Source organism: Mastigoproctus giganteus, chromosome 9 (assembly GCF_048544385.1).
Source record: "Mastigoproctus giganteus isolate SK-2022 chromosome 9, ASM4854438v1, whole genome shotgun sequence".
Classification (NCBI taxonomy): Eukaryota; Metazoa; Arthropoda; class Arachnida; order Uropygi; family Thelyphonidae; genus Mastigoproctus; species Mastigoproctus giganteus.
Genome location: NC_143583.1, coordinates 94,618,342 through 94,633,326, shown reverse-complemented (window position 1 = coordinate 94,633,326; position 14,985 = coordinate 94,618,342). Strand labels below are relative to the sequence as shown.

Below are 14,985 nucleotides of genomic sequence, written 5' to 3'. Positions count from 1 at the left end.
ACTCTTGTATCAAAGGGCTTGGTAAATCGGCTCCTGTCATACCCAATACACTCCACTCAATGCTTTCCGTGGTCTTCCAATAGAAGAGTGTTAGAAGAATTCCGAACAATCTTGATTCCAAGAAAACTGCAAGTCTCGACAGCATGCCTCCACTTGTTTTCAAAAACCTATGCTCCTGTTCTCTGACGCCTTTTTATACTTTCTTATTCCATAGGTGTTTTTCCTTCTGCTTGGAAATTTTCTCATATCCAGCCAATTCCTAAAAAGGAGGGTGACAAATCCTTCTCATCCAATTATCGTCCCATTCACTTACCTCTACCCTTTCCAAAGTAATGGAGGAATACATTAACTTCCAACTCCAGAACTATCTTGAAACCTTCCATCTTGGTTTATGTTACCCAATTGAATGGAAAAAATTGGTGAATTTCAAGCAGTTGTCTTGACATTTCCAGGGCTTTTGATCGTGTTTGGCATAAAAATCTTCTACACAAGCTTCCGTCTTACGGACTGCCGACTGTATTTTGCAATTCTTGAATATCCAGTTTTCTCTTTGAGTGCTCTCTGTGAGTCATGGTAGATGGCTCTCTGTCTTCTAATTTCTCTGCTAATGCCGTATTCCCTAAGGTTCAGTTCTTTCTCCCACTCATTTCTCTCTTGTATATTAATGACCTTCTTTTACTGACTGGAAATTCTATCCGTAATTTTGCTGGTAATAGTAAATTATATTCCACCTTCCAGTCTTGGAAACCTTGATCTGCATAAATAGCTTCAACTTCTCGAATATCCGCCGCCAATTCCTTAAATGCTGTTCTACAGGTAATTCTCCAATGGAGCAAAGATAACTTAGTTAATTTCAATCCTTTTAAAGTATGCTTATCTTCGATGACTTCAGATTTCTAAACAAGATCACATATCTCTATTAGAGATTATCCTGACGTCTAATCTCTCTCTTAGCATAAACAAATCACAAATGTTACTTCCTCTGCATATAAATAAACTGGGTTGCCTTTTTCGTTCTGGATTTTACTTTTCTTCTAAACAATTACTCACTCTGTACCAATCTCAAATCTACCCTGCCATGGAATATTGTTCTCATATGTGGGGAAGTGTCCTTAAAACCTCTCCCAGGCTTTTACACTCCATTCAAAAGGGGGAACTCAGGTCAATTAATGACCCTTCTCTTAATAAGTCTCTCCACTTTGTCTCACAGACGTTCAGTTTCTGTTGTATGCCTTTCTATAGATAATTCCATGAGCGCTGTTCTTCTGACATCGGTAACTCTACCACTCCCTTTCAGACAAACTCTGCCTCATAGACGCTCAGTTTATATTGCACACCTTTCTACAGATACTTCCATGGACACTGTTCTTCTGACTTGGTATCTGTAACTCCACCATTCCCTTTCAAAGAATTCCGAATACGTGCCCCAAGCAGTCAGCATTCCTTCACCGTTCAACTCCCAATTCCCAGAACAAACTTTTTCTTCTTCTAATTTTTGGAATGCCCTTCCTTCATATACATTTTCTTCCTTTAAAGAATAGAACCTAGAGAAATTGAAGTCTACTGTCAACATGTATCTTTTGTCTTTTAGCATTAAACTCATGCACGGTATAAGGGCTGTTCTTATACCTTTTGGTTTGGAGTTTCATTAAAAAAATTTCAACAGTTGGAATCTGTAATCTTCTGTGATGAGTCAAAATTTAACCTCCATGAATCGGATGGAAACCAATATATTTCATAAATAAAAACTCAGATATTTTTATTGTTGTATGGCTTTGGAAGCATCAGCGACTAAGGCCATATTATTCATATATATTTTCTGTAAACTGCATGTGTTCTGTGATCGATTTTCTGTTTGCAGGACGAAAAACCGTTTCCGGGAGAAAAATCCCATGCTACCCTCTCTCTACTAACTCAGCCACTTTGCGAAAAAGCCCCAGAAAAATTCCTAATGTCATTGACGGGACTCGAAATCGATGTTTTCCACCCGGTGTAAGAAAGACTCACTGAAACTCAGTCCTGGATGATTTGAATCAACAATGAAGTTTCTATCGAGCCAGACGGTTTGGCGATTAACAAGCAAAGGAGTAGGCAGGATGCACTTTGTAAAATGGTACTCTTAATAGTGATCACTACAAAAAAAAATTAATAAATAAAATAAAATAATAATAAAATTAAAGGAGACTATTGTCTGTTGTTCTCCGTGATAGATTAGTGGTTTCGCCACTTGTCACTAGTTTTGAGAGGTCTAGAGCTGAATCCTGTCATTGACTAGAGGAATTTCTAGTCTTGTCCAATCGAGGCTGTAGTTAGCCGATCTCAGTCTGAGAGAGAAGGGTTTCACCAGTTAGTTATTCCGGATTTTTTTAGCACGCACCACATGCAAATCGGCCAAACACACACACTTCCACAAACGCAATACCCATACGGATATGGGTTACGCCCAGTGACCGATGTAGTAGTAATAATAATAATGATTATTATTATATATTAATTCTCCCTGATTGAGGGTTCCACCTCGTGGGGTATTGCTACCAAGTACACAGGATGGTTGTTATTATGTCTGGTGTTATTGTTGGTCGAGGAACTCTGACTATTTTACATGTGTTCAGATTGCGACTTTCTGGAATTCCTTCTAGGTGTTCGTTGGGAGACCTATTGCTGCTAGGTTGTTATGTAGGGTCTTTGGCACCATACCTGTGGTTGACACGATGATCGTTACTTGTTGCATATGCCACCTCTTTGATCTCCTGTCTTAGATTCGTATACTTCCTGATTTTTTCCCCATGGGTTTTTTGCAGGTTGCCAGTGTTGGGTACCGCTATGTCAACCAGATAGGTAGCCTTTTCCTTCTTGTCCGCAAGGGTTATGTCCGGTCTGTTGTGCGGGACTGTCCTATCCGTTATTATAGCGCGGTCCCAGTACAGCTGGGTTGGGGTCTCTAGTACTGCCTAGGGTTTGTACTTGTAGTACAGTACACCTTCTTTGATCAACTGGTATTTCCTTGCTAGCTTCTGATGTATTATCCTGTCTACCTGGTCGTGTATATGAATGTACTCAGTCTGGGTGATCACCTTGCATCCCGCGGTGATCTGTTGGATCGTTTCTGAGGCTACGTGGCATCGTCGACATGTGGCATCGAACACTCTGGGCTCCTTGGCGATGTATTTTCTATAGTTCCTGGTGTTGATTACCTGGTCTTGGATGGCGAGCATGAATCCTTCAGTCTCGGGGAGCAGCCTCCCGCTCGTGAGCCATGCATTGGAAGCAATTTTATCTATGTGATCTTGATGGAGATCATTGTAGTGTTTGCCATAGTGTCTTCTTTGCCCATCTTTCCAGCTTCGTTTGTACCTCCTGGTTGGGGGAAGAATTCTCGCTTAGGTTGAGTAGGGTATACCGCTTGCCTATCTTCCTTATAGCCCGCTGGAGTGCTGCTGTGTGTTTCTGGAAATAATCCTTAAGGTTAACTATCGCTGTCTTCTATTGCTCAATGAGGTCTATCAGGCCCCTTCCTCCTTCTTTCCGGGCAATTGTCAGTCTCTCCAAGGCAGATTTCGGGTGGTGGTGTTGGCGGCTCTTGGTCATCATTGTCCTTGTCTTTCTCATAATATCCTCCAGCTCGGTGGTAGTCCAATCTATGACCTCGAAGGAGTATGTTAGCACTGGGACTGCATAGGTGGTTATTTTTATTATAACAGTCCCATATTATTATTATTATGGTTATTATTATCATTATGGTAATTATTATAATGTTAATTATTAATATTGTTATTGTTATATTATTTATTCCTGATGGGGGGTACCCTACACGTGTTCAGGATTGCGACTTTCTGGAGTTCCTTGTATGTTTTTCTTTATACTCAGGCATGACCACCAGGTCAGTGGAGTTTACAATAAATCAATCAATACAACTTTTAATCGTATTTAGCAGTCACGGGCTTGAACCTCGGTCCAATCAAAGAGCGTGTGCTACTGCACTCGCGCTCCTGACCACAGGGCTACGTCAGGCTTTTCTCTGGGAGACAGACCTATTGGTGCCAGGCTGTTATGTACAGTCTTTGGCACCATACCGGTGGTTGACACAATGATGGGGGATGGTCGTTACTTGTTACATCTCTTTGATCTCCTGTTTTAGGTTCCATGTACTGCCTGATCTTTTCCTCATGGGTTTTCTGGAAGTTGCCATTGTTGGGGCACCTGTATGTCAATCAGATAGCCTTTTCCTTCTTGTCAACAAGGGTTACGTGCGGAATTGTCTTATCCGTTATTATGGCGCGGTCCCAGAACAGCTTGTGGGTTGGGGTCTCTAGTACAGCCTGAGATTCGTACTTGTAATACGGTACACTTTATTTAATCAACTGGTATTTCCTCGCTAGATTCTGATGTATTATTATTCACCCTGTTATTAGAGAACAGTTTCAGAAAACAGAAAAATACATTTTCAAACATTACTTTATCTCTTGCCACATTGCAGACAAAGTATGTAAGTACGACACTATACAATCATATCGTGCAGTTTCCGTATGATTTATTTGTACAAAATACTGTTTTTACCTTAAATAAAGAATTTTGTGCGACTCCCATATCCTGTGCTTATTTTGGTCATTGGTCGTGGAAAAATAAGATGCTAATATGTCAGTTTATCATTTAGATGATGATATATTACCATCTGGGTGCGACAGAGTCCTTGCCTGTAACACATTGGTTATAACCACCTTTCTCTCACAGCAGTTGCGAGTTCAAATCTCGTTAATAATATGAGGAATCGACTAAGAGACTCTATACCGAGGTCTCATAGCCTTAGTTGCTTTTAGCACACTTCTAACCTGTAGTAAGGGCTTAACAGAGGTAGAAATATGAAAGTACAGAAGTTGCAATCAGGTTTGGCAAGAAACTAGAGGACTTAACTAGCGCATGGTTAAGAAGCGAGTTTCCCACTCTTAGCCTTTTCATAATCAAATTTGGATTTATGAATAACTTGTTTATAACTATTGATAGCTTTCGGGCAGGCAGAAAGTGAACCTGGAGATCTAAATACAAACCAATTACAGTATACTATTTTCTTATCCTGGAAAAAGATGGTTTAGATAAATTACAAAAATTTGGTCACACTGTGATCGAGTTCCTCTTTCTCCACCCGAAAAATTGAATGTTTAAAGCAGAAAAACAGCAGACGTAGTCGCAATTACAATGCGCCGACGTCTCATCGCCTTAGCTGCTTTAATGCAAAAACAAAGCCCATCACAGCTTATAATTAAAGAACTTCAAATTCTCAAACTTAAATATAATCGTGATAAATGACTGATAAAACTCTGTTTCAAAATATTCCATCTTTTGGAAAAATGGGAAATGTGTATCGTTTAAGAATCGCAGTGCCGCAGACAGTTCGGGTGGTGCAAGCTAAAAAAAAAATAATAATAAATAAAAATAAAATACAGACTGTATTATATATATATACACTGAGTGATCATTGAATTATGACCACCTACCTAATATAACTCGTAGTTCCCTTTGTCCTCAGTGCAGCCGCCATCCGATGTGGCATTCATTGGTGCCATTACACATCAAACTGTGTGTAATATGGTCAGCAATGCAGGTATGGAGGTGATTGGTATATCCAGACGATTGATATGCCTTTCTATAGTATCCCACAAGTGCTCTATGGGATTGATATCGCAGGAGTTCGGAGGCCAATCGATAGATGGAAGTCAAAACTGTGTTCCTCAAACCATTCCTGCACAACAAGTGCCCGATGGCTCGGCGCATTGTCATCTTGGAAGACACCATCGCCATTCGGGAAAAAGTGTAACATATCGGAGTGTACACAGTCAGCAAGCAGTTGACGATAGCGCAGACCACTGATACGTTGTTCCACATGCATCAGGGGTCCAAGTTCCTTCCAGAGAAACATGCCCCACATCATATAACTGCCTCCATCAGTCTGCACTTTTGATACCATGCATGATGGATGAAGAGCCTCATGTTGTTGACGCCAAATCCGTACACAACCATCCACGGTGTGGAGTAAATAACGTGACTCATCCGACCAGCACTTCTTCCAGTCTCCTAACGTCCAACTTGCTCCTCTTTGTACCAGGCGAGTCTTTTACGCCGATGAACCTTGGTTAGGAGTGATGCCGTAGGGGTCGTCTGCTGGTATAGCCCATGCGTGCGACGCGTGGTCATGCCAGATATTGCTCCGGGATGGCCCATGTTGTATTGGGTAGTCAACTCTTCAACAGTGCTGCGCCTGTTCGTGTCGTCGGACCCGGCGCTCACCTCGAACACCAACCTTTCATTGACCTTTGTAGTTTTGCCGTCGGGTCTTTGTTTGACCATTTTGACGCCAGTCCTGGGGTACACTTTAACTACGGCGGATCTCAAACTCCTTACCAGTTCAGCCGTTTGGGAAATCGAGGCACCGGCTCGTCAAGCTCCCACAATCTGCCCTTTATCAAAGTCCGATAAATCCTTCCTTTTACCCATCACGCTCGGAATTTTACTACCTACTGAACCACTGACACCTTATCAGTGCTACGTAGGTCGACTAACTCCGCACTCTCGTACCTCACGTGGTCAACGGGTCGCATCAGTTTTCATAGGGGTGGTCATAATTCAGTGATCACTCAGTGTATATAAGGGACAGAGGGAGGATATCAAAGATCGATTCCACTAGTAATAGGCTATTAATGCTTGATGGTGACGCTGGTCAGTAAATTGAAGACAAAAAAAAAAAATCCGAACGTGTTTCTAAATTGAGGATGAAAAAATTTGAACGTTTAGTAACGCCATTTTGAAAGAAAATAATCATTAACCGTATTTAGCAATCACGCTGCTCGAACCGCGGTCAACTGAAACGCGTATACTACTATATTAAGTTCAGGTAAATTAAGTTACTGAATTAAGTTCAAGTAAACCAAACAACCATTCAATAAAAAAATAATGATTTTTTTTTTAAAACGGAAAAAGGCAATAAACCCTAAAAGTTGATCGTGCGACCAGAAAACATGAACCACACGATCGCACCCTCGCAGTAACGAGATGGATAGCATCGTTGTTTTCACACCGTTTGAAAAATGACCCCGAGTTAGATTCCCGCCCACACTGTGACATTATCGCCAGCCGAAGTAAAGAAATACTTTCCATCATCATGCGAGGAGCATTTCAGTGGTTTTTATCCCACTGTAGTTGAGTTAGTCTGTCTCGAGAGGGTTGAGGTTTCCCCCTACTAAAACTCTGGTTTTTCATTCCACAAATAGGCAAACCGAACCATTGAATAACGCGTAATTTACAGATAATAAGGCTATATTTATAATATAGTTATGTCTCATTGGTCTTCGTCCCCCGGTAGAAAATTATAAACAACACCCACACACGAACTATTCGCAACCTTGTAGTTTTCCGGATTTGTTCTACACCAGTTTATCCATTCTTATTTTACTTACACTCTAGATAAGAAACGGTTGAGAATGAAACATTGTCTTTTTTTTCAGCAACTTTGGAGGCAGAACGAAAATAACTCTTCTCCCCCCCCATACCCTCCTCCCCACCTTTGTAGTACAAAGTATTTATCGCGTTCATTCGTCCGGTTCCATATCGCTTAATCTTAATACTTGAGCTTTGGCGAGAGTCCTGTCATGTTAACGAGCATCGAATGTCAGAGATCAGATTCCCATGCAGGGGTAGTCAGGGTGCACGTGCAACTCGGGATAATTCCAGATTTCGGCTGTGTGTCATCACCGTTGGCCATCAGTGCCGCTACAACATCTCGGAGCTCACGAGGCGTAACTATGTCCCTCGTAACCCGCAGCCGCGTTGGACTATAGCACGTGAGCGCGAGTTCGTTTGATAGCACCTGGATTATAATGTCAAGGTTAACGCAGCTTAATAACTGGTCCCTGCTGGCTTCGCTACAGCCACGAGCACCTTTCGCCAGACCCGTTTTTACGCCACATTTCAGGTAGCTACTCATTTAAAGCATGACCTTTGTATGCTAGCAATCGGATCCGCATTGTTTCCACGCTATAAGAAGCCTCGTTGAATGGCTGTGGACAAAATGGCAGAACTGCTAGGTTTCAATTTGTGTATATTTATGGTGCACGAGAATTAAAGAGACCCCGACATGCTTTACTATTAAGCACGTGTTATGTACGAGGTTATATTTTTATTATCGGTTCTGTGGAGTAACAATCACGTATATTGAGATGGAGCTCCTGTTTTTGCTTACTAGGTCATGGCAAGGTACTACTTATTTGATAAGCCGGTAATCTTGGAACTGATATGCTGCTGAGATTGGATCTTCATTACATTCCACATCCTACAATGTGTTTCAAACAATTGTTTATTGCTCCCAGTTTTTAAACACTTATAATCAGATATCTTACTCTTTTAAACGAACGACCAGTCGTGGCATCGTGGTAACGCGTTGGTATTGACCTCGGCACGGTGCGGGTTGGAGACTATGCCACAAATTTGTAGCAGGTCATGCTTCTAACCGCGATGCCGTTATAACATTACAATGGTTAACCTCGGTATTTGAGCTACAAGAAAGTTACTATCTGGAAGGCTTCCCTCCCGTCAGTGATTCCGATATGAGAACGGCGAAAACTGAACTTGTAGAAGATTAAGAAATCTTTATTGCAACAATAATGATAGCTATGTTATGATATGGCCCCTTGAATAACAGTACTTCTGTGCATGTTGTACCGAAAAAACCTCTTTAAATAAGTAGTTCAGATCAGCGCTTGGTCAGCATTACTCCAAGTACAGTACACTGCTCGACAAAATTAACAGAACTTGTAGAAAACGTGGTGTAACTCGTGCAGCTTGCAATGAAGCAGGACAAAATTTGGTATGGTGGTGGTGTGACATAGTATAACAATGAAATAAGGAGACAGCAAGAAAGAAAAAAGAATTACCAAAAAGGTCACATTACAGAAATCGATACAAGATTTTCGAAAATATAGTCATATGACATGAATACGTCATGTGATCACCTCCAACGGCTAAATAGGCCTGACAGCGGTGAACCATGCTCGATATAAGGGTGTCTATAAGATTCCGTGGCAACAAGTCCCATTCCATCAGCGCAGACATTAGCTCACCAAGTGACCGAGGAGTTGGCTGTCGGCGTGCAATGCGACGCCCAAGGGCATCCTACACAAGTTCCATCGGATTTAAGTCTGGTGATCGTGTTGACCATGGCAGTCGTCGGATATCTTCAATTTCAAGATGTTCCTCCACCACTTAACTCTATGTGCAGTGGCGTTATCGTGCATGAAAAGAAAACCTGGGACAACCGCATCCCTAAAAAGTCGCACATAGGGTTCGACGATCTGTTCTCGGTACCTCTGCACAGTTACGGTACCCCTATTAAAAACATGAAGAAGAGTGCGGCCGTTCATCATCATTCCGACTCAACACCACTTCTACCATAAGTGTTCCTTTCTCTGATGTTGGAGGGTTGATAACGCATTCCTCATCTCCAGATGAAATAACGTCTAGATCTGTTTGTAGGCTAAAACGGAACTCATAACAGAACACCATTTTTCAGGGCTTCAAGTCACATGTTCTTGGCACCAGTTTCGACAAATCAGTGGTGGTTTGGTGTTAATGGGATATTTGTACTTTGTTGCGGCCTTCAGGGTTCCCCCTATACGCCGGGTGTTAATGGGATACAAACCATTGGCTTCCTTGAGTAGAGTCCACTTGAATTGAGCCTTCTTAACACATTCCGGTTGGAAACACTTTCACCTGTGGCCGCAGCAACCTCAAGAGACTTATGATGACAGGGCATCGTAGGGTTCTATCTTGCTGTTAGAGCCAGATAGCGGCCTCTTCTGGTTGAAGTAGCCTTCAGGTGACTTTGGCCAGTTCTTTTTGTAATGGTTCCTGTCTCCAGAAACTGCTTCCATAGTGCCGAGACGACACTGCTTGACACAATAAGCCAATGAGCCAGCTCCAACGGCCTCCAAGTCGTTCAACGGCCTGCCATCTCAAAGAATCATCTAAACGACGATGTCATCCTGAGTACTGGAGATGTGGCTGTCCCATTGGCCAAGCCAAAAAACGGTAGTGAAGTGATGTAGTCGCAAACAGTGTTTTTTTGGCATGAATATAATTACATAACGTGCGACTTTGTAAGGTGGTAGATCGATTTCTATCAGATACTCGAAATTTGCCTGCCAGAATGCCTATAATATCAAATATTCGTCTTCGGCCTTTATCTAAAACTTGGTTTTCACAATGAAATATCATGAAAAACATTTTGTTCTGTTAATTTTGTCGAGCAGTGTAGTTTAGAGTGATCAATAACTGCTTTACAATTGTTGCGAGCTGTGATGTAGGCAGAAAATGAACCTGGATATTTGGATACAGGCCAATTGCGATAGGCAACATTCTTAACTTTAATAGCCTTAGCACATTTATTGGAAAACCAAGTTTTAGATAAAGGACACGATTTTAAGATGGAGTATGGAATAAAGAATTGCATCTTACAATGCTAATTTCACTGACACGATCTGAGCAAACGTTTACATCAGGAGATTTGAAAAAGTAATCCGACCAAAAAAAAAAAAAAAAAATCAAAAGAAATCTCGTAGATCGTCCCATTTTGCAATCTTGTAATGCAAAACAACACGAGGTTGAGAATGGCCATGAGAGAAAGGCTCCATTGGAGAAGAGATCATCACTAGGTTGGTCTGAGATGCCTATTAGAGAACCATTCACCTCGACCGTGTAGCAAAGTTTGAAAATTATCTCCCACACGCAGTCCATGCTGTTGCTGAAGGAAGCTCCACTTCATGTAAAGGGTGGGTGGGTGTGTACCTAATAAAAGAATCGACTCAACTGTTTGGGGCCTCGTCAGTAAAACAGCTGGTACAATCACCATTAAAAGTGTTTTATCTTTAGGCAAAATTTTAATACAAATTTGATTCAACTGGGTTTCATAAGTTATGACTACAGTTTCAAGATTTATTTTGGCGACAAAGAATACGACCATGATGAGCAAACGCTTGAATTCTTCGATCCCAGACTCATTCCTTTTCATAAAGAACGCAAAAGCTAAATTCTGTATAGGAATGTCTTCGCGTGTAGCGCAGTGGTTATAATCATCATCTTCCTTCATACCGGGTGGAAAAGGTCCGGGTTCAAATACCCGTCAATGACGCGAGAAACTTTTACGAGGGCTTTTTTCAGTCCATATCTGAGTTAGTCGGTCCTAGGAGAAGTAACAAGGTTTCCCGGCGAAACTTGAATTTTTTTTGTCCAGCCAAACGGACAAACCGACCAGAGAATGAAGTAGTTTACAGGTGGCCCTAATATGATAATTAGTGTATGTACTGGAGTGAATAGCTCTCTGGTGGTCAAATTTCGAACTATTTTTTTTATTGTTTAAAAAAATCTTAAAAATTTACAATCCAAAAAAAATGGTTGAAAATATACAAAAATAAGAGTCACAGTTTTCTTCATTTTTTTTTAAACTTCAAATTACTCTGAGAAAATAAAACTATTAAAAATTCTCAGTCGTAAAATAATAAATATTTGAAATAACAAAATGTAAAATTAATTGACACGAACTTACCTTCGGCCACTTTGGATTGAGTTCGCGTGCTTTAATTGCATCCTGCAAGGCTCGGCCATACTTGGTTACCTTAATATAGGCTGCTGAGCGGTTGCTATATAATACGTGATTTGTCGGATCAAGACTAATAGCCTCCGTGTAAAGTTTAATAGCAGCTGTAAAATCTCCACTCTGACAAGCCGCATTTGACTGTCTGACTTTCTCTAGAAATAGAGCCTTATTGGAAGATTCGGCCTTAAAGTCCACTTCCAGCTGAAAATATAAATCAGTAACGTAACCACAAACGAGTTAATTCTAAGATTTCAAATCTATATTAAAAATTTATCTAACTAAAAGACGTATTATAAGACAATGAGGAGCTTCAAAAGTCACGTACGTTATGTCAAAATGTTTTGAGACGTTTCATATTACAGTATGCTAGCATTCCCTGTAACAGTTGTAACAGTTTTTGAATCAAATTCTAGCGCAAGTTTGTTACATGAGTTACTAAATTAGAAATGTTATTTATAAAGTATAGAATCACGATAACGCGAAAAGTAACTTTTATGTTATCCTGGCCTGCTATACTGGTAATTTATGCAATAATCTCTCACGAGAAACCGTATCAAAAGCCTTACTAAAATTCAGATATACATGTTAAAAGTTATTTCTTTAATCCAACTGCTTTATGATCTTGTCATAAGTAATTTAGCATTGTCAGGAAAATCTCCCCTTCGAATCGTGCTGAGACCCATTTGGAACACCATTTTCGTTGAGATGGTCTTGAAAAAAAGCCTCTTTAATCTTGTTAATCAGGAAGCCAAATTCACTTGTCTGTAATTGGCCATCATCACTTCCTTAACTTCTCCTTTGAATTGTGGGGAACTTAGCACTTCTCCAGCACAGGGGAATAAAACCAGAATCTAATGATAATCTCATTAACATTACAAATACAGTAGTTGGATGTACTCATCTGCCGCCTTTTTCAGTATAACCGGATGTATACATCCATCCCTGGAGTTTTACACTTTCATAGCCTAACTTTGTTTACACCTTCGCTAGCTTTCTGATGAGGCGCTTCTCTGATATCATTATTGTCACTTATTTTACAACGGTTCAACTCGGCTTCACTGTTTCCCCCTTGGCACTGATATAGTTTAAGTAGTAAAGATAGTTGAAAAATACCCGTTCCACTCGGTTGGCATTTCGGCAGGATTGTCGATTATTCGACCACTATGACCTTGCAAGGAGCCTTTCGACTTTACTCTCTGCACAAATCATCCAGATATGACAAGAACTCTTTTCCTCCATTTTTCGATCTCTTCTTCAGCGATTTTTTTTTTATACTCAGCTTTTGCAAGCCTTATCCCTTTATATTAGCAAATTTGCAGATGTCCCAACGAATAGCCGTTTGGCAACGTCTCTGACCACCACTTTATACAATGGGATAATCACCTCATTATCCCTGCTAGCAAAATTCCTGTATGTCTTTGAGAGAGAGAGAGAGAGAGAGAGAGAGAGAGAGAGAGAGAGAGAATCTTTATTGCAACTTAAGAAAAGAAAAAGAAAAGATGACAAAACCACAGGAGCTGTCTTAGCAGCCTGGAGGGGTTTCATCACGGAACTATGGCACGCACGCGCGTTCTTTTATAATTATAAATTACTGATTCTTACCAGTTTCATGCGAGATATGGAGCATATTAGCAAAATTCTCATAATGGCTTACTTGGGAGGGGGATTAAACTATATTCTATTATTAAATACACACACACACACACACACACACACACACTTTGGTCATTTGATAGCATATTTTTCGTTTTCCACCTACTGTTAAAAAAATCGGAAACTAGGTGGCAAAAGTTTCTCGAATTATATCTCTGAAATATTGGCAATATGAAAGTACAAGGTAAGTACAATCAAAGTCACGTATGGTCGATTTTAAACCACATGAAAAACCTTTATTGATGTACCACGTCAAGAAAGGTTTTTCAGGACTGCACTATTAGTAAAAGAGGAACAGAGTTTATTTTCCCGAAGAACATAACAGATTCAAAGGTTGAGTGTCACGTATAAAATAAAAACATCCAGACCAGACGTTTCTTAAGAAACATTTCTCGAATTTTTTTTCTCTGATTTTAATTTATCATTCGATAACCCACCGTAAAATATAAGTATAGTAGTAGTAGAGGCATGCCATGCAAGAAAGCAAGCGTATGATCTAATGTAAAATTTTCACACATCCATTCCCTCTAAAATTTGTCCCAGTTCCTCCTTGAATTTATTTAAGCTATCAACGACAGATGGAAGTTTGTTCCAGCAATCAACTATCCGCTGGCTAAAGAAAAATTTCCACACATCTATTCTACAACAGTCTTTCCTCAATTTGAACCTGTGCCCCCTCAGGTTCATAATCTGAGCAAGCGGAAGAATCCCATCAGAATTGAGTCTGCTCAACCCATTCAAGGTCTTATAAACCTCAATCAGATCACCTCGCAGGTGCCTAGTCTCCAGACGCTGCAATTTCCAGAATTTAACTCTTTCTTGGTAAGAGAACCCCTTCGTTTCCCTCACCAATCTTGTTGCTTCTCTGTACTCGCTCAAGTACTTAAGGCGTGACCTGACCATTACCCCATGTAAAGGGATAATCATCTCCTTTTCGCTACTAGCAAAATTCCTCTATATCACTGACAACACCCCATGACCTGCTCTGGCAGCTTGTCTGCACTGTTCAGAAAACTTCATATCTTACTGCGCAATTACCCCCAGGTCTTTTCCCCTTTCCTGAGTGTAGTATCACACAGTTGGTACGTTCCTCTGGGGTTACTTCTACCCATATGCAGTACTTTGCATTTGTCAATGTGAAACTTCAGTTGCCACTTCTCAGCCCATCTACCCAACTTTTCTATATCCTGTTGCAGTAGCACACTGCCATTAGTGTCATTAAGAACCCTGCCAACCTTCGTATCATCTGCAAACTTCGATATTAAGCCTAATATACCTTCATCAATGTCATTGATAAATATACAAAACAACAGAGGACCCAACACCGAACCCTGTGGGACTCCACTAATAACATTAGTCCACGAAGAGCAGCACCCAGTAATTACCTTTGTATCATCTGCAAACTTGGACACTAAGCCTGATATACATTCATCAGTATCATTAATAAATATACAAAACAACGGTGGACTCAACACCGAACCCTGAGGGCTCCACTAATAACATTAACCTACGAAGAGCAGCGTCCATTGATTACCACTCTCTGTCTTCTCCCACTCAACCACCCTTTTATCCATTGTAGCAACTTGTCCTTAATACCATACTGCTCCAATCTGTACAGCAGTCTTCCAAGTGCAACAGTATCAAAAGCTTTCCTGAAATCCAAATATATGTTATACACTTTGGCACTAATGATA

The 14,985-nt window shown here is 40.6% G+C and overlaps 1 protein-coding gene across 1 annotated transcript in view; it reads right to left on the bottom strand.

Annotated features, from left to right (window-relative positions):
- Nucleotides 1–14,985, bottom strand: part of LOC150080557 (tetratricopeptide repeat protein 28) — a 305,395-nt gene that overhangs the window by 248,628 nt on the left and 41,782 nt on the right. Inside the window, exon 3 of the mRNA XM_090380734.1 lies at nt 11,588–11,839. Coding sequence (XP_090236860.1) covers nt 11,588–11,839 — 252 coding nt within the window. The remainder of the gene's footprint in view (nt 1–11,587; nt 11,840–14,985) is intronic.